Raw genomic sequence first — 18821 nt, forward strand, 5'->3', positions numbered from 1 at the left:
CCCCCGCCCCCTGCCGCCGCCGCCTTTAATCTGCACCCGAAGCCCGGGCTCCGGCTGACGTCACCTGCCCCCGAGCCGTGCACGCTGATTGGCTGCAGGTGACGTCAGGGGCTTTTTTCGCTCGGCATGACCTCATCCCCGCCGGCGGCCCCGCCCTCCGCCCCGGGCCTGTCACTCGCATCTGAGCGCGGCGGCCGAGCCGGCTCCGCGGCCCCCCCCCCGCGCCGGACGCCGGAGCCCGAGCCCGAGCCGGAGCCGCACCGGCCGCGCCCGCCGAGCCGCGGGGTGGGATGCGCGCCGCGAGCGCGCGTGCCCGCCCGCAGTGCGCGCGCCCGGGCCCGTGCGAGCGCTCCCCGCGGCGGCGGCGACGGCGGCGGCGGCGACGCGGCCCGCGCGCTCCCCCGGCCCCTGCCCCGGCTGCGCGGGCCCCCGCCGGGCCCATGGGCTGCGCGGCCGAGCGGGCGCTCTGAGCGCGGCGCGGGTCCCCGGGGCGGCCCGGAGGCGAGCGTGAACGAGGTGAGCGGGGGCGCCGGGCGGGGGGCGCGGGGACGCGCGAGGCGCCGGCGGGGTGGGGGTTAACCGGCGCGCGGCCGAAGCGCCCGGCCCGGCCGGGTGGGCGCCGCGTAGGGAGCGCTCGGGGGGCTGCGCCGGGCGGGCACCCGGGTGGAGAAGACGGCCTGGAGGTGAGCGGCGCCGGCCCGCGGGGCGCTGGCCCCCAACCCGGCTTGCGGGGACACCGCTGACCGGGCCGGTAAGTCCTTCCCCCGCCTACTGCGGCGCCCAGCGGACCCCGGCCCGGCCCACACCCGGCCACCGCTTCGCCACCTTTCTCCGCGCAATTCCTTCTTTTTTTGGTGGGGGAGGGGCATGAATTAAGGACGAGGAGGACCATTGCGATCCAGCGTGGATCTGTCCGAGCCTCTGCGCAAGCCCCAAACGCCCCCGGACGGCCCCCTGCTGGGGCCAGACTTGGAGAAGATCGTCCTTTCCCGGGCCGGGCTGGAAGATGCGGAGGCCTGGGCCATAGGAGCGGAGGGTCTTGGGCCGGTGGGAGCCTCAGGACAGGGCTCGTTACGCGTCCGGCGGGGAGGGACTAAAGATCCATCTACCCGGTCTGGCCAAGCTACCATGGGCTCCCCCACCTCGGGGTGCTCAGCTGGCCTCTGCGGAATAAAGGCCATCCGCCAGCCTGCTGCAGACGCGGCGGGTGCTGGGGGAGGGGCTGGCACTGCCAGGCTGAGTGCAGCCATTCTCGTTCAGCCTATGCGCCCACCTTGGGGTGGGGGGTATGTAATAGTCTGGCCTGCAGGGGAGGGGGCAACAGTGGGCCCAGCCCCCACCAGGTCATCCCTTCTGGGAGAATTTGCCTTCTAATTTGCTGCTGCAAAAATGCACTGGCTTCTGCAAAGTGGAGCGCTGGGGCCTGGGCTCCGCAGTAATGGGGGGGCGGTGGGGCGGTTCCATAGGATGGAGGAGAGAGGTGACAGGATCTAGTGTGGAGTCTGCAGTTTTCTTGTGCAGCTTGTTGTGGGGGGGGGGTGCTGGAGGCCAGGGGAGCGGTGTTCTTCCTGCCCTGTGCCCCTGCTCCTGGGGGTCTGTGGAGGTCTGAGGGTCTGTGCACTCCCCGTCGTCTCCCTGAGACCTTCTTGCTCCCAGGGCAGCCCTGGGAGTGAGTGTAGCATCCAGCGCCCCGTCCTGCTCAGGGAGGACAGATGTCCCATGTGTTCGCTCCTCAGATGGTTGATAAGCACCTGCCAAAGATGGCCAGATCATGTGACCAGGAGCTGGGAGTTCATCTTGAAGTCTGACTGGAACACCTCCTGCTGTAGTCAGCCTAGGGCCCCGGGAGGAGTTGCTGGGCAGGTTCTGGTCCCCTGCTGCCCGCAGCCCTCGGGAAGGCTCCTGGGCCCCAGAGGCTGCCTTGGGGAAGAGCAGGTTCCATGCACAAAGATGCAGAAAGATGCCTAAAGTCACCTTCTGCTCCAGGACCCTTCCCAGCATCACCTCTCTTCTCAGGCTGAGACTGACCTTGGGGCCCAGAAGTTTCAACCAGGCAGAGAGCTCAAGGGACCATGGGCCGGGGGTGGAGGAAGCCAGAGGGTGTCTGCACATCTCCTAGATGTGCAGCTCGTAGGGAAAGGAGAGGAAGGGGCCAAACCCACAGCAAGAGTGACGTGGGTCAGACTCTGACCATCGGGACTGTATAGGCTGAGGCCGCCTCTGCCTGAAGCCCTCGGGACGATGAGCGGTAGATGCTGGCCCAGGTATTTAACATGGCGGGGGGGCGGGAATGGTGATCAGCAGAAGTTTTGCAGATCAGTGGGGCTAAAACAAGCCAGGCAGGAACAGAGGAAACCTAGATTCGTAGGGTCCCGAGCCTGCCTTTCCAAGGACCCACATGCCATGCGAAGCCCTTCTATCCCAGTTCAGCCCCTATCCCCGGGAACTGAGCGGGTAGGGCCTCCACCCCACTGTCTCCCAAGTGCATAGCCTCCCCAGGCCAGGCTGGCTCTGCTTGGCCTTGCCAAGCCCAACCGGGACAGGTGAAGGCCAGCTTGGGTCCTGTGCCACTCACCCCAGAGAGCTGAGGGGGAGCAGAGAGCAGGGGCGAGAACATCTGGTAACATAAAAGGTCAAGCGAGCTGACCTGGTGTGTGCACGTGGGCCCCCTGCCGCCGGGAGGTCACCCCCTACCAGTCTCTCTCCTGGCCTTCTGAGTGTAGCAGTTTCTGCCTCCAAACCTTCCCCTGGGTCAGAGTGAGCTAGACACCCAGCATCTCGGGTCCGTCCACCGTCAGCTCCTCCTGACACCTGCCTATGTGACCAGGCTCCGCAAGGGCTGGAGATACACTGTGAGTGAGAGCTGCAGTCTCTGTTCGCCCGTCTCGGGGGTCGTGGATCCCTAGATGCTGAGCGCAAAGTACTCTGGTGAAGATGCCCTTAATTGGGAGTTTCCTGGTCATGCGTGTGCTCAGGGACATGGATGTGGCGCGTGGAGGATGTGGGAGCCCGTGTGAGGACATGCTCTAGCTGCACCTGGGGTTCGGGCACCCTGGGATCTTGGGGCATTCAGCACACAGAATGTGAGGACGCACGCGTCCAGTGACCACATGAATGTGCACACGCATTGTCGTGTGAGTAATTGCACACAGAGCTGGGGTGGACTGGGGGAATGGGGTAAGTACCAGGCCCTGAGCTCAGCCAGGGTGCCGAGGGGCGTGTCCAGCCTGTATGCAGCACAGGGGCCAGGCAGCGCTGTGTCTATGTACCTGGCCTCAGGGAGCCCAGGTACTGCCTGTGACCTCCTAGGCCATGCCCAGCCAGGGCAGGGAGGGGAGGGACCTCCTTCTGCTGTTGGACTAGGAACTGCTGTCTCCTTGGCCCTGGGCCCTCTGATAGGGGTGTGTGGGGCTGTGCCTCCCTCCCACCTGACCCAGGCTCTGGGCACCTGACCCAGGCTCTGGGTGCTCTCCCCCCAGGGAAGGGGTCTCAGCTGAGCCTGGGGTGGTTCTTAAAAGCGGGGAGGCCCAAGCCCCTACCATGTCTGTTGCCTCTGTGCCCACCTGGCCTATTCTCGCCCCACTGCTCTGATCAAGGCTGCCCTGAGCATCTCCACCTCTCCCGCCCTGCTGCCCAGCTCTGGGCCCTGACCCGTGTGTTGCACCTCGGGAGGTGAGGTGAAGGGTCTACCCCCCAGGAGCTCCAGGTCCAAGGAGGCCCTGTGGGTGCGGGTGCCCACCCAGGATGCCAGCTCGGTGTAGGTCTCTGGAAGGAGGGGTGCTCTGGCCAGACCTTGGTCTTTCAGAGAAGGCCTCCCAGGGGTGGGAGGGAGTGAGCCTGTGCATGTGGCTGCTGGAAGGTGAGGAAGGTTAGGACCGGGTGGAGCAGGATGGAGAGGGGCTGGCCTGGCTGGGGGTGGTCCAGGCCCAGCTACTGGGCACCTGCAGGGTGGAGAGGGGGTGGGAGCCTGCGAACAAGGAGGGGACCTGGCTCTGCAGAGCGAGCTGCTCCGTGCTCCGTGCTGCTGCCGCAGGAGCAGCGGTTGCCTGGCACCTCTGCTGTTGCCATGGCGACGACGGAGGTGCCAACTTGCTAATGAGTCCCCCTCGGCTGCAAATAACAATACTACACTGGTTAATAGGGCCGAGCCGGAGGGTTCCTTGGGAGGCGGCTGCGGGGCGGGGACCAGGTACCCGGCCTGGGATCAAGCTGCCCACCCCTCCAGCCCTGCCCCCACCCTCCTCCCTGGGTCTCCAACCTCTCCTCCCTGGGTCTCCTCCAGCCTCCTTTCCCATCTGTGGGGTGGGCAACTCTCCACGTCCCTCCAGTCATTTAAGGACCAGAGGGCAGGAGGCGCGCAGGCTGGCCACGGGGAGAGCGAAGGCCTCTCCCCCTCCCTCCCCCTCCCTCCCCCTCCCTCCCCCTCCCTTGTCCCTGCACCAAAGTTCCATTTGGCTTCTGTTGTTTTCGGTGGGAGGTAGCCCACCCCCACCTAACCCATGAGAATAGGACCCTCTGGCCCACGGCGTCCCCAGCCCACTGCATCCTTGTCAGGGTCCTGGGCCTCTGAACTGGGCTCTGGTCCCACATCAAAGGGCGGGAAGCTCTGCCCAGGCCTGCCGGAGCAGCGTGTAAAAGGGGACCTGGTGGCCATGGCCTGTCACGCCCTTGACAAGATTCAGGTTAGAACTCAGGAAAAGCGTCTCAGAACAGCTCAGACAGGAATCGAATGGGGGACCCCTTGGCACACAGGCAGGGACCCCCTTAATAGGCAGGCCCTTTGGCTGTTGAACTTGCTTGGCGTGGCCTTCAGGAGGGCAGCAGCCCCAGCTGCACCCCCAGGCCTTGCCCCGCAGTTGAGGAGCTGGAGCGCCTGAGGAATGGGGTGTCTGTGAACGGGATCCCAAGGCCCCGGCACTGTCCAGGGCCATCCTGGCAACCCCCTGGTCAGCAGCTCCGGTGGCCCAGCCTGGGGCTGCCCACACCAGGTGGGCCCGGTCCCCACCTGCCTTGCACCTCTGTGACCTCCGCCATCCCCCTCCCCAGCCTGGGAGCTCGCCCGAGGGGGTGGTCCAGAGATGGTGGCAGCTGTCCCCAGTGTCATCAGCGCTGTTTGAAAGGTGACGAGTGTCCTCAGGTGCCGCACCCCAACGCTCTCTGCAGCTGCAGGCTGGGGGCTTGCCGAGGGGGTTCCCTCTCTGTGGCCCCTGGAGGGAGCATCTGTCTCCCGGCCTCCCCCACCCCCAAGCTGGCTGGGGCTGTGGCAGAGGGAAGACCCTGAGTGAATGGCAGCCGTGGAGGCCCCGGGTTCTGTCCAGTCTCATTAATCGGGTTGATCCCACCCCTTCCCTGAGCCTCAGTTTCCGCAGTTTTAAAGCAAACTCATCGTCCTGAGGCTGCATGCCTCCGGGGGGCGCTCTGAGGCTTGGGGGTGCCTAGAGAAAGGCCAGTCCTGGCAGGTGACAGGGAAGATGGGTCTGGCAGGTAGGACGGGGGTGGCAGAGGCTTGGCACCAAATTGTAGGAGGGGCCTTCCGCCCAGGCTCTGGAGCCCCCATGTGCCCACCCACCTCCTACTCCCTCTGGGCACCCCTGAGCCGAGAGTCCTACATGTGGGTCACCCACACTGACCTTTGTCCTCGGGTGCCCCCCACCACACCCCATCCTTGGACCTACTGGTCCCCAAAAGGGGCCCCCTAGACCCCCGGCCACTGCTGTGCCTGGGGTGTCCTGCTGTACTGTCACCCCTGCAGGAGAAGGACGCTGGCCCACGGCATGCCTAAACCTTGGCCTGCAGAACTGGGGTGCAGAACTCCACTCCTGAGGCCCCTCCAGCGCCCCGCCCGGCCTCTGCCTCCATCACCTTGTGGAGGCAGCCCCTCCCCCACCCACCCATCCATCCAGATTATCAGCTTATGGAGCGATTGGGCTGTGCGGGGGGGGGGGGGGGGGGGGGGGGGGGGGTGGGGTGGGGGGGGGGGGTGGAGACGGAGGGTGTGCCAGGGATGGGAGGGCTTGGCAGTGGGGGAGGGTGGGGGCATGTTCTGGACCTTGCCTTGCCAGGGGTGCTGGGAATTGGGAAGATGTGGAGGCCGGACTGGGGAGAGGTCTGCATCCCAGGGGTGGGATGACAGGAGATGCAGGGGCAGAATGAGGTGTTCTGGAATGAGTGAGGGTCCGTGGACCCAAGGGCCCAGGGGAGGGACCCTCAGGCCTCGTCCTGCCTTTCCAGCCCAGCCTGAGCCCCGAGGCCCTTCCCTCTGTGAGCCCCCACTTGCCTTGCCGTGTCCCGCTGAGAGGCTGGCACCGTGACCCGGAGGGTGCAGGACTGGACGGGCCACTCCCGATCACCCTTCCATGGGTCACAGACTCCCAAGTCGAGACCAGAGGGGTCAGGTAGCTCAGCCTGCACAGAGGAGCCAGAGGGAGGGAGGGCCCCATGGGCACACGTCAGGCCCAAACGCTCCGGTGCCCTTGGATCAGTGCCACCAGCAGCCCCTTGAGGCCGGCCCCGCCGACGCCCACCCCCGCTGACGCCCACCTGCGGGGCCTGCAGCGCCGCTCACCGTCCGCCTGTCCCCGCAGGTCTGGCGCCATGCCCGGGCACTCGGAGCCCTAGGCCACACCCGGGCAGTGGGAGCAGCCCCCGCTCACTCCCGGGCTCACCCCCTCCCCACTGCCCACTGCCACGCCATGGCCGGGGACCGGCTCCCTCGGAAGGTGATGGATGCCAAGAAACTGGCCAGCCTGCTGCGGGGTGGGCCCGGGGGCCCACTGGTCATTGACAGCCGCTCCTTCGTGGAGTACAACAGCTGGCACGTGCTCAGCTCTGTCAACATCTGCTGCTCCAAGCTGGTGAAGCGGCGCCTGCAGCAGGGCAAGGTGACCATCGCCGAGCTGATCCAGCCCACCTCGCGCAGCCAGGTACCTGCCGCGCGCCCACCCGTCCTCTCCAGGGCCCTCCGGGGGCCTGCGCTGGGGCAGCTCCCCTTGCTCTGCCTTCCAACCTAAACTGGGCTCCTAAGGGTTGGAACGTGAGCCGTCTAGAGCAGTTCCCCGCTCCCTCTTAGGGCTACAAGAAGGCCCCTCCCCCCAGGGAGGCCCTCCGGCCGACAGGTTCAACACCCGTCCCCCCTTCCTTCCCTCCCAGAGCCACTGACCCCGCCTGGGTCCCCACTCGGCCTGCACTCTGATGGCTGTGAGGACTCGGAAGAGGACAGGACTGGTGGCCGAGGGTCTCACGCAGACAGCTCATGTCCCCAGCCCCCGTTCTTTCCCCTCTGGAGTCTTGAGGACCAGGAATTCTCTCTGTGGCCCCCAAGAATGTCTCAGGTCACCTGCAGAGAACAATCCTGTCTCTATTCCCAAGGAGTGTTGAGTCCGCACTGGGGAGGGACCGGGACCGCTGGGCCGTGACCTGGGAAGGCAGTGGCACCTCCAGTGGGGGAGGCGTGGCCCGCCGGGCAGCCCAGAGCCTGAGGGAGGGGTCTTGGTCTCAGGCCCTGCCCCGTGCAGAGCTGGGATGTGAGAGGACCCAGATGGGAGTCCCCCCACCCCAAGGGCAGAACCGGCTCCCTGTGGCTCCAGTGAGGGGAATCCAGTGATTAATAACCCCTAGCGAGGACTCCCGGCCAGAACGCTCTCCCATTGGCTGCCGGTGACATCATCTGGCCCAGGGTTGGCAGCTCAGCTGGCTTAAGGGCTGAGTGTGCTTGTGGGGCGGGGGCATCAGCTGCCATCTGAGCAAGAGCTGCTCCACATCTGGGCCCCGGTGGCACCCGAGGGGCGGGGGCAGGTGGAACCCCCGCTTCCTGCTGCTGCTGCCTGGATCACTGGGGGGAGGGGTCTTGCTGCAGCCCTCAGTTTCCCCATCACGGGCTGGGGAGGGAAGGAGAGCCCAGACCCAAAAGCCCCCTCCCCCTTAAGAACCCCCGAAGTGTGCCTCCCGGATCCCTGAGGAAGAGTTGATCTCCCTCAGCCTCCCTGTGCTCCTGCCATCTGGCCACCTGTGTGCACCTCCCGGGAGCACCACTGCCTTCCCCGTGTCTCCTCCACACGGGCCTGGCCCACAGTGTCTGTTACCTTCACTCGCGTGAGTGCGCGCACCGGGCTCGGCCGCGTCGGGGGTGCATGTCCCCCTGGCCCTCCCTGCTCCGAGGGTCTGCCCGTGTGGCTGTGGGCATTTACACCTGTCCAGGTGTGAACTGTGGCTGGGTGCCTGCCCCCACTCCCCTTGAGGCACCCAAGCGGCCGCCCCTCCCTTCCATCGCCTGACCAGCAGCAGCAGTGGCAGCAGGGGATGGGGCAGCTGGCAGGTGCCCGGCCACCCTGACCTCTGCCCTCTCGGCCCCCAGGTGGAGGCCACGGAGCCGCAGGACGTGGTGGTCTATGACCAGAGCACAAGGGACGCCAGCGTGCTGGCCGCAGACAGCTTCCTCTCCATCCTGCTCAGCAAGCTGGACGGCTGCTTCGACAGCGTGGCCATCCTCACAGGTGCGTCTGGAGGCCTCTCTCCCCACCCCGCTGGCAGCTTGGTGGGGGTGGGGGGGGTGTGTGTCTCAGGAGTCATGTTCTGGGTCTGCCTCTGCTCTCCTCTCTAAGCCCCGAGACCAGCGTGTGCTGGGGCAGTGGGGGCCCGGTGGGGACGAATCTCTGTAGCTCTGGAGTTTTCGGGGGCTCCAGGGACCCCCCCTCTGGGCCGCCACACTTCAGAGCCCCCTCCAGCACAGGCCCATCCCCACCACCAGCAGGTGAAGAGGTGGACAGGAGGGAACACCCCCGACACAGGCCTGGGGCAGGGGAGATGGGGGAGGAGTCTAGGCAAAGACCTGGTCTGCCTTGGAAACCACCCCCACCCTGCCACACACACGCACACACACACACACACACACACACACACACACACGGGGGAGGAGTCTAGGCAAAGACCTGGTCTGCCTTGGAAACCACCCCCACCCTGCCACACACACACACACACACACACACACACACACACACACACACACGGCACTGAGCCAGAACTTGTCCCACACAGGGGGGGTCCCCTGAACACTCCAGCTGGCACAGGTGGCCTCGCAACAGCCTACTTGATCGTGACTGCTGTCTGGTGGGTGAGTGGAAGTCCCCACAGGGCTTCCCATTCCCCAGAAGCAGCCTGGCCAGCCCCCCATACACACACGCACACGCACGCACGCACGCAGGCTGCACTGTGGTTCTTACCGACTCCTTCCTCCTGTAGGCAGTGGCTAACATCTGCAGAATCCACCCTCTGCCCACGTGGCCCAGGGCCTGTCCCAGGGGCATGTGGCCTCCCTGCCTGGGTGCCCCTGGCCTCTGGTTGCCCAGGGCCATAGCAGGCGGGGAGATGGGGGCCCACGCTGGCATCACCCCCGCCCCCACACAGCTGGTGGGATGCTTCTGTTCATTCGGCACACCTGCCCTGAGCATCTACTGAGCACAGACGGGGGTGGTGGTCGGTGGGCACCAGGCTGGCCCTCACGTGCGGGGAGAGGGGCTGCAGGCGGGCTCCATCAGCTGCAGGAGCCGGGCAGCTCTGGGCAGACCTCTCAGAGGAGGAGCTGCACGCCTGCGTCGTGTCCGGGACGGAGGGCTCTGCATGCCCGGCTCTGCGAGGTCAGAGGGTGTCTGCATCTGGCTGTGTGTGTGTGTGTGTGTGTGTGTGTGCGTGTGTGTGAGCTCTGGGAACCAGAAGCCACAGAACTGCAGACCCTCTGATTTAGCCACTGCCACTGGGCTCAGTTTGGGGACCAAGCAGTGGGGGAGTTTCACAGGGGTCCTGGGCAGAACGGGAACCCTCCCAGGGCCCAGATGGGAGCCCCTGTGTGTGTGTGTGTGTGTGTGTGTGTGGACGCACGTGTGCCCTAGCCAGAAGTGACAACCAGAGGCCCTTCTGGGGGTCTGAGAAGAGGGTCCTGGAGCAGTGCCCTCCCTTTCCCCTGGGCTGTCCAGGGAAAGCCCAGAGCCTCTCATGGTCTGTCTCCCTGGGGGGCTGGGGGGTCACCTGGGACCCGGCTGTGCCCCACCTGGCTCACTCAGCCTCAGCAAGCACTGCCTCACCCTGCAGGGTTAGAGTATTCGCTCCCATTTCTCTGAGGGCCAAGCCAGGAAGAAGCCATGACCCCCCACCACATGAGGAAGGCTCATAGTGACACCAAATCAGGACCCAGACTTGGGGACAGCCTCCTGGCCTGGCCCACAGTGCCCACCTGAACCAGTGAGAACAGCAGGGCAAGGCTGAGGGGGTTAGAGGGATGCTGCCCGCCCACAAAGGGGAAGTGAGTCTCTTCCCGGGGGTCACCAGCACAGGCGGTGGGGCTCCGCAGAGGCCGGAAGGGAGGACCAGACCCCCTCCGTGGGTGGGGCACAGCCAGAGAGAAGGCACCTCCAGGACATCGAGGTTTGCTGGAGAGGGCGGTGGGGGCGGGCCGTGCCGGGGTCCAGAACCAGCTGCCGTGACCGCTGCCGCGCCCCTCCCCCCACAGCTGCTCCGCTGGTGACGTCCGGTGGGGGCGGGCATGGGGAAAGGGAGCCTGCCCCTTTAAGCGGCGGGCGGTCCTGCCCAAGCCGGCTGCGCCCCGGTGTGCGTCCCTGCGGAATGCGGGCTGGTGATGTCGCCGCAGGCAGCTCAGCCCGCGCGCGCCGCCCTCGGACCCTGGCCGGAGACGGCGGCGGGAGCGGCCCCTGCGCGGAGGGTGGGTGCGGCCCCAGCCCGGGACCGCGGCGGGGCGGTGGGGGCTCCCGGGCGCGCCGCCCCGGTCCGAGCAGGAGCGCGTGGTGGGAGAGGCGGGTGGGTCAGGGAGTCCTCCCAGGACGTGCGCTTTTGTGCGGGTTCGGGGTTTCATTGTGCAGCCTGGGAGCTGCGTGTGGCTCCCCCTGACCTGCGAGGCAGAGAGAGCAGGGGGTTGGGGGGGGTCCCTCCGGAAGGAAGGTGCCCTGGAGGGCCCTCGGCGAGGCCCTGAGAGTGCGGGCTGGGGTGGGGATGGGGGACCTGCAGAGGGTCCAGGGCTGCTGGCAGCCTCCCTTGTCACCCATCCCCAGAACCTGGGGTGGCCCTGGAATCGCGGAAGGACTGGAGTCTCAGGCGCTGCCAGACCTGGTGTCTACAGGGGCTTTGTAGGGGGCACCCCAAGCTGCCTGGCTCTGCCTGGAGGGGGTTCCTGGGGGTTCCAGGAATTGCAGCGAAGGCTGGCAGGTCTCTGCACCTGCCCTGAGACTCTCTTTAGGTGGGAGGTTCCTGATAGAATTCCCCCAACCCCATACTTGTCTGTCTTCACCGCTGAGAGCGCAGAGAGTAGGGGAACCGCGGCAGAGAAGAGTCTTCGGAGAGACGGTGCAGACCCTGCCCGTCCCCGGCGGGCGCTGTCCTCCAGCAGGAGTATCCCAGGGGCCCCTGGCTCTAGACTGTGCGGTGGGGCCCACCCCGGCACCCAGCTCAGCCCAGCCTCCCCCGCTGGGGACCTGAGAGCCACGGCGTTGTCCCGCCGACAGTCACCTGCTTCTCCCTGTCCAGCCAGCAGGTTTCTGAGGAAGGGGCCCCTTTCCCTCCAAGGCTGATACCTCCACGCCCCTAGCCTGGAGGTCCCCCACCTCTGTGGCCCCCCAAGGTCTAGCCTTTGTTGGGGGCACAGGGAGCGCACACGGCGGGCATTCTGGTTGGGCACCGAGCTGGACCGGGGCGAAGGCTGAGGCCACCAGGCATCTCTGTCCTCCGGAATCAGCCAGGTCTCTGGGACCAGCTGCGTCTGTGGGGCAGGGCAGGAAAGCACAGGGCCCCCGCCTGGCTCCCCTGCCTCCTCCGCGGGATGGGGTAGGCCTTGGCCCAGTTGTTTCTTGGTCATCTTCCCTGAGCCTCACAACAATGCCTGAGGCGCGCAGGACCAGGACACTTAGGCCCGCGGTCACTCGCAGAGTCAGACGTGTGCCCGTTGGTCCCCCTCAGCCCTTTCTGGCCAGCGGAGGGTCTCCCTCCACCAATCTGTGGCCCAGCGCACACGTGCGGGAAAGGCGGCAGGACACATGCCAGCCACGTGTATAGCGCGTGGCCTGCGCGCGCTCCAGGTCCCCAGGGTTCCCAGCTCTCAGCCCAGCCTCTGCTCCTCCGTAGTCCCCTGCTGGGTGGAATGGAGCCGTAACCTGAGCGCAAATGCCCCTGCTGGCTGTGCCAGCTCCAGTGGGTGATGTCATGCCCAGTGTGGGGGGGCGGGGTGGCCCTCAGAAGCCCTTGCCTCCCGGTCCTGGCATCCAAGCCTGGCCCGGGGCTCCCGGCCAATTGGAGGCAGGGAGGGATTGCATCAGCCCAGGGGGAGAGGCAGGAAGGCCCAGCCTGTCCCAGGCCACGGTGTGAAGGGGCTGGTGATACCCCCGCAGGAAGACCCCCGTGGCCTGTGAGCCCGCCCCTCTGTGGGCCCTGCGTGTGCAGGGCCCATCATTTCTACGGGCCCCGACTTTTATGGGCATCACAGCGGCGTCCTCAGCGAGGCCAGCCCCTGATTAGCGTGAGGAGGAATTAGCGCAGGGGCAGGTGATGTAAATGTGCCGGCCCACGCCCCCGAGACTGGCCTTCCAGTACCAGCACCGAGACCAGGTGCTCAGGCCAGAGGCTCGCCGGCCAGCACCAGCTCGGGCTGGGCGTCCGGGTGGGTGCGGCTGAGCCGCGCTGGTGGGTGGGTGGCCTGGCTCTCCTGCCCCAGCCGGCCCAACCCCTGACACGCGTCTCCTCTGCTCCTCCTGCAGGGGGCTTTGCCACCTTCTCCTCCTGCTTCCCCGGCCTCTGTGAGGGCAAGCCTGCTGCCCTGCTGCCCATGAGCCTCTCCCAGCCCTGCCTGCCCGTGCCCAGCGTGGGCCTGACCCGCATCCTGCCTCACCTCTACCTGGGCTCCCAGAAGGATGTCCTGAACAAGGTGCGTGCACAGCCGGAGCCCGAAGCAGCTCCTAGGCTGGTCTGGCGGAGTGACGGATGCACACAGGTGTGGGGGAAGCACGGGTTGGGGGCGCGGGAGGACCCAAGGGGGCCTGGCAGGACCAGAGCAGGGCTCGGGCAGGGCCTGGCCAGGCTGGGTGGAGAGGCAACTCCCTGCCCCTTTGGCAGTGCAGCCCACATGCCAAACTGCTGATGTCACTGGGCCCCTGGCCAGCCCTGAAAGAACCCCGTGTTTTAAAAATGGTGACGAGGGAAGAGGGTAAAGCCACCGCCCAGGCAGCCCAGCCGTAAAATTCCTGGGAGCCTACGGCAGGCGGCAGGCCATAGGTGGGGCTCTCAGGGGCCGCCAGCCTCCTCACCCCCCTGCCCCGTTCCCCAACTCTCCCCTCTTCCCCGCGTGGGGCCTGCAGGCTCCTCAGTGGGAACAGGGGAGGCTCCTGAGCCCAGGGCTCCAGAAGCCAGGCTCCCACCACGAGAGCATCCCAGCTTTCGGGCCTCCTGCCCGGCTGCACCCCCTTCCAACCTGTTCTCCCGCCCTCCCAGGATCTGATGACCCAAAACGGAATAAGCTACGTCCTCAACGCCAGCAACTCCTGCCCCAAGCCTGACTTCATCTGTGAGAGCCGCTTCCTGCGCATTCCCATCAACGACAACTACTGTGAAAAGCTGCTGCCCTGGCTGGACAAGTCCATCGAGTTCATCGGTGAGGTGGACAGCACCCTCCTGCCCAGTCCCGGGGGAGGGCTGGAAGCAGGGGGCCAGGAGGGCAGAAGTGCTGTGTCCCAGGGGTCCTGAACCTGGGGTCAGGGAAGGACTGTGCAGCCCCAGCCCTCACCTGGTCCCCCTGCCCCCAGATAAAGCCAAGCTGTCCAGCTGCCAAGTCATCGTCCACTGTCTGGCCGGCATCTCCCGCTCCGCTACCATCGCCATCGCTTACATCATGAAGACCATGGGCATGTCCTCCGATGACGCCTACAGGTAGCCCCTCCTTCCCTCCTGGGCCTGGTCCCTCCCCTCTCTACCACTAGCCACTGGATGGGCCCAGCAGTGAAGGGCACCCACCTTTGGCTGCCCCAGCTGCGGAGGGGGACCTGAGCCTAGCCCTGGCACACTTGGGTCTGCACATCAGCTGTGTGCCCCAGAGTGGGCAGTGGGGGCAGGGGAGAGTCAGGTGGGCAGCCTGGCCTGGCAGGAGCCCCGGCCCCATTGAGCGGCTCTCACCCCAGGTTCGTGAAGGACCGTCGCCCGTCCATTTCGCCCAACTTCAATTTCCTGGGCCAGCTGCTGGAGTACGAACGCAGCCTGAAGCTGCTGGCCGCCCTGCAGGGCGACGGGGCGTCCCACCCTGGGACCCCGGAGCCCCTCCCGGGCCCTGCTGCCCCACTGCCGCCGCTGCCACCACCTACCTCAGAGAGTGCTGCCACCGGGAGCGCAGCGGCCACCGCCACCAGGGAGGGCACACAGATGGGGGGTGGGGAGACCCCCACCCCCGCCCCCGCCCCCGCCACCAGCGCGCTGCAGCAGGGCCTGCGTGGCCTGCACCTCTCCTCTGACCGCCTCCAGGACACCAACCGCCTCAAGCGCTCCTTCTCGCTGGACATCAAGTCGGCCTACGCGCCGAGCCGGCAGCCCGACGACCCCGGGCCCCCCGACCCCGGGGAGGCCTCCAAACTCTGCAAACTGGACAGCCCATCGGGGGGCGTGCTGAGCCTGCCCTCCCCCAGCCCCGACAGCCCGGACGCGGCGCCCGAGCCACGCCCCAGGCTCCGCCGGCGGCCCCGGCCCCTAGCCGGCTCCCCGGCGCCCGGCCTCGGTCTGAACTTCGGTGACGCCGCCCGGCAGACTCCGCGGCTCGGCCTCTCGGCCCTGTCGGCGCCCGGGCTGCCCGGCCCTAGCCAGCCGGCCGGCCCTGGCGGCTGGGCGCCGCCTCTGGACTCCCCGGGCACGCCGTCCCCCGACGGGCCCTGGTGCTGCAGCCCCGAGGGCGCGCAAGGCGCAGGCGGCGCGCGGTTCGCACCCTTCGGCCGGGCCAGCGGGCCGGGCGCGGGAGGCGGCGACCTGCGGCGGCGGGAGACGGCGAGGCCCGAGGCCCGGGACGCGAGGACCGGCTGGCCCGACGAGCCGGCCCCGGAGACACAGTTCAAGCGCCGCAGCTGCCAGATGGAGTTTGAGGAGGGCATGGTGGAGGGGCGCGCGCGCGGCGAGGAGCGGGCCGCCCTGGGCAAGCAGGCCAGCTTCTCGGGCAGCGCGGAGGTCATCGAGGTGTCCTGACCGCGGCCGGGAGCGGCCCCTCCGCGGGGACCCGGCGCCCCCAGCCCTTCCGCTGCCCTCGGCTGGGCCCGCTATAAATACATATTATATATAATGCAATGAAAGGTAAATGGTTTTACTGCGATTTTTATCGAGAAGTAAATATTTCAATTTTTTATTTATTTAAGCTGTTCATTCTGGCAATGATTTGGCAACAGTGCGGGCGGTCCTCGGAGCTCTATTTTTACTGTCTGGTATTTAAACTGAAACCCACGTTTCTAAGCAATATGAGGCCACCTTCAGTTGCAAGCTGGGGTGCCAGGCCTGGGGTTCCCTCCTCCCCCCTCCCCCAGGAAACACTGCTGACCGTTGCAAAGAGGCTGCTGAGCTTTCGTGCACTTTTTACATAAGGGGAAAAAAAGATTAAAAAAACCTTTGCCACAAACTGAGCCGCAGAACCTCCCTGCCCCTCCCCCCCACCACGACCTCCTCTCCTGCCTCTTCCTTCTCCACTGCTCCTTTCTGGGCCCTTCACCAAAGCCATAGGTGGGAGGAGGTGTCCCGGGAGCTGAGGAGGCACCGCCAGCCCCCTGCCAGCTCAAGGCGCCAGGTCTCGGTGCCATAGCGGGCACCCCCACCGCCCGTGCCCCCGGGCCTGTTGCCTGGCAGGTGTTGGGGGCCCAGGGTGTTCAGAGGACTGGGGTCTGGAAGAGGGGAGGAGCGCGGTGAAGGGGGCTCCCGGGTGTCAGGTGACATGGGTCCACAGGGCAGGGACTGGAGGTGGAACGCCCCCACCCCTGCCCGAGCCTGGGTCCAGTTTCACGGGGTCAGGGGAGGCTGCTGCCCTCTCCTCCGCTTTGGGGGTGCCCCGTAGCGCCAGCTGCCAGTGGGAGGGCCAGCAGGAGGGGGAGCTTGGCCCCTGGGGGTGGCAGGCGGGAGGAGCTGGGCCGCCAGTGCTGGCTCCACTGATCAGAGGGGGCAGACAGATTTAGGGGCTTGTTCTGCAGGTGGAGGTCCCTCCGGGAGGAGTGGCTGGCTCGCAGAGGGAGGGGGCAGTCAGCGCCTGGCAGACCCATATGCCTCCGGGGGCGGGGCCTCAGCTTGGGAGGGCCGCCTCCACGTAAAGATCCCTGATGTGAGCAGATGCAGGGGGTGTCCCCCACGTCTGCCCAACCTCCACAGGGACCTCGGAGGAGAGAGACCCCTGTACACCCCTCTCCTCTCCTCTGAAGCCTCCCCGGTATCTTCAAGGTGACATGCCAGTCCCTACTCCCAGGTGGCTTTTTGGCCCAGGTGGGCCAGCCTGGGGGTGAGGGCAGGAGAAAAGCCCCAGCTACCCCTCCTCGGTCAGTGGGACCCAAGGCTTTTGGAGGCAGGAGTGGGTGTCCCCCAACCTTCAGATGTCCTAGAGTGTCCAGGAGTGGGGGCTGGTCACCTTGGGGAGAGGCCAGGGGCTTGGCAGAAGGGGTGGCCTGGGCAGGACTGAGTCCTCAGGCTGGCATTGGTGGGGGGGGGGGGGGCGTGCCTGCCCCCAGCTGCCCTCTGGCTGTTTCTTCTATTTGTTCTTCTTTTGACCCCCGCCTTATGTCCCGTCATCCCACCTTTGAACAAAAGTTCTGTTCCTGTTCCCTCCGTCCCCACCCCGTCCCCCAAGAACATAAGCTATCATTGTTGTATTTGCAATCTATGGACTAGAGGTTTAACTATTTATTACTATTGGTTAATTATTATTATTATTATTGATTATGTAAATTTGCCTCCTGTCTGTCTATCGCGTTGTGTTTCTGAGGTGACCCCGGGCGTGGAAGATGCACTGGTCCCCCCTCCGCGCCCTACCCCTAAGCTGTCCAGGAGACAGTGCTCAGGGCCACTGGTTGGGCCCCACCACCCTGGGGGCAGGTCCCACGGCCCGTTCTCCCCTCCCTCCGTCCTTGTCCAGGGCTGCAGAGCCCTGTGGCTTCTGTCCTGGGGCGCGTGGAGGGTGTTGCTCTTGAGACACTGGTCCGAAGTGAGCAGCTGTGATGAGAGAAGGTCCTGTCTCAGCCGCCCCCGCCCCCCGTGCTGGCGGCACTGGGCAGCGGGCAAGAGCCCCTCCCTGGTCACTTCCACCCACTGTCCCAGGCGGGGAGTGGGCAGGGCCCCAGCCCTCTCCAAGTCTCTCTTGGCCCTCCCACCCCTCCTGCCAGCCCAGCGCCCTGGCATCAGGGGTCCCCCAGAATGGACCCGGCCCCCTCCTATTATTTGCTGGAAAGTCCAGCGGAGGAGAGGTGGCAGGTCCCCCCGCATGGCTCCCGGTCCCTCTGGACTGGGCCGCCCCACCTCAGAGCCCCTTCCCCAGCGCGGACACTCTCTGATTCCTGTCCTGTCCCCTTCTTTTGTATTTGGAAACGACGTGTTGTAATAAATCCTGAGATGGATGTTTTCTCCACGCCTCTGGCTGCCTCCTTCTTTGGGCTGGTGGGCGGTGGTGTAGAGGGGCTTCCTGGGGCCAGGAGGCTGGGGTATGGGGCCTGGAGAGTCAGACTGCCCCCGACTCACTGCTCAGAGCCCCGAACCCAGAACCCAGTGGGCCTGCTGTGGGGAAGGGGCAGGTGTAGGATGTAGAACAGCCTTTTTTGCTGTTTCAGGCTACTGACAATTTAAATAACTTAGAACTGTATAAAATGGAAACTCAGTTTTGCCCCTCAGCTGCCCCCACCCCACTCTCCAAAAATAACCACCGGGAATAGTTGCACACCTCCCTGCAGACCTCCGTGTGTGTGCATGCGTGAGCAGCGTGTGGGTACACGCATCTACGTACCGCACAACAGCTTGTCCTTCCCAACAGAAATGGGGGTCTAGCTCTACAGAGTGTCTGCGACTGGCTTTTACGCTATTGTTTAAATTACTTATTGAAGGTTCAAGGCCCAAAGGCACACAAGGGTAGCTGGTGGGTAGTACTGATGTGTGTCCCCAGCCACCGGGTTCCTCTCCCTGGCGCCAGCGCCCCCTGCAGGCCTCCCCACCTCACTGCCGGGGCTGCAGAGACTGCAGTGGCAGTGCGGCGGGGCTGAGGTTCCCCGGCCCACGCGTGTTTACAGCTGCAGCGCTGAGCATCCGTGCGGTGCTCTCATGGGACACATTTTAGACCTGACTCCTCTGGGCCACTCCAAAGTTTGCCCGGCCGTTACCATAACAACGGCTCTGCCGTGCTGAGCGCTTGCTCTGTGCCAGGCACCACTCTCAGAATTGCCTGGGACCCTCACCTCCCAAGTCTCTGGGCAGCCTCCCCAGCAGGTCTGTGCCCTGGGCCCCAGGGTCCTCTGGCTAATGCAGTGCAAGCTCCCCGCAGGGGGTCTGACCCTTCTCGGAGGTTTGGGCTGCTTATCCTGGGGACCCTCCCCCTTTGCAAGCAGGCAGGAAGCCCAAACCAGTGACACCAGCCAGACCTGTGTCTGTGCATATGTGTGTGACCACACACAACGTGTTATATGAGCACACGTGCATGTGTGTGAGCACACACACGCGTGTGTGGTAAATGTGTGTTTCAAGAGGCAAGAGAAAGTGAAAGGGCCAGGCCAGGAGGGCCAGGGCTGCGGAGGAGGGAGGGTCCTTGAAGCCTGCATCCGCAGGAGACCTCAAAGAGGCCGAAA

At 65.8% G+C, this 18821-nt stretch overlaps 2 protein-coding genes across 3 annotated transcripts; both read left to right on the plus strand.

Annotated features, from left to right (window-relative positions):
• The first annotated feature begins 428 nt into the window (after positions 1-428).
• DUSP8 (dual specificity phosphatase 8) lies at positions 429-17617 on the plus strand. 2 transcript variants are annotated; one of them, XM_068555963.1, is made up of 7 exons: positions 429-516; positions 6585-6923; positions 8354-8492; positions 12753-12919; positions 13483-13642; positions 13794-13917; positions 14166-17617. In XM_068555963.1, exons 2-7 carry the CDS (start codon positions 6693-6695, stop codon positions 15208-15210), a joined length of 1866 nt encoding a protein of 621 aa, XP_068412064.1. In that variant the 5' UTR covers positions 429-516; positions 6585-6692; the 3' UTR covers positions 15211-17617. The 2 variants fall into 2 exon arrangements, with proteins under 2 accessions (XP_068412064.1, XP_068412065.1); XM_068555964.1 differs by lacking the exon at positions 429-516 and adding an exon at positions 596-751.
• LOC137772313 (uncharacterized) lies at positions 16266-17617 on the plus strand. The gene is given in 4 exon segments (XM_068556168.1): positions 16266-16309; positions 16441-16661; positions 16664-16772; positions 16774-17617. Coding segments are annotated over 4 exon segments (1191 nt in total). The 3' UTR covers positions 17591-17617.
• Positions 17618-18821: the final 1204 nt, after the last annotated feature.

This window comes from Eschrichtius robustus, chromosome 11, assembly GCF_028021215.1.
Source record: "Eschrichtius robustus isolate mEscRob2 chromosome 11, mEscRob2.pri, whole genome shotgun sequence".
In the NCBI taxonomy this organism is placed as follows: Eukaryota; Metazoa; Chordata; class Mammalia; order Artiodactyla; family Eschrichtiidae; genus Eschrichtius; species Eschrichtius robustus.

Excerpts from the sequence above, each read along its gene's own strand:
- DUSP8 (XM_068555963.1), top strand. The coding sequence starts at position 6,693 with ATGGCCGGGGACCGGCTCCCTCGGAAGGTGATGGATGCCAAGAAACTG. Across the intron at positions 6,924-8,353 it reads AGCCCACCTCGCGCAGCCAG|GTGGAGGCCACGGAGCCGCA; the intron begins GTACCTGCCGCG and ends CTCGGCCCCCAG. Across the intron at positions 13,643-13,793 it reads CAAGTCCATCGAGTTCATCG|ATAAAGCCAAGCTGTCCAGC; the intron begins GTGAGGTGGACA and ends CCCTGCCCCCAG.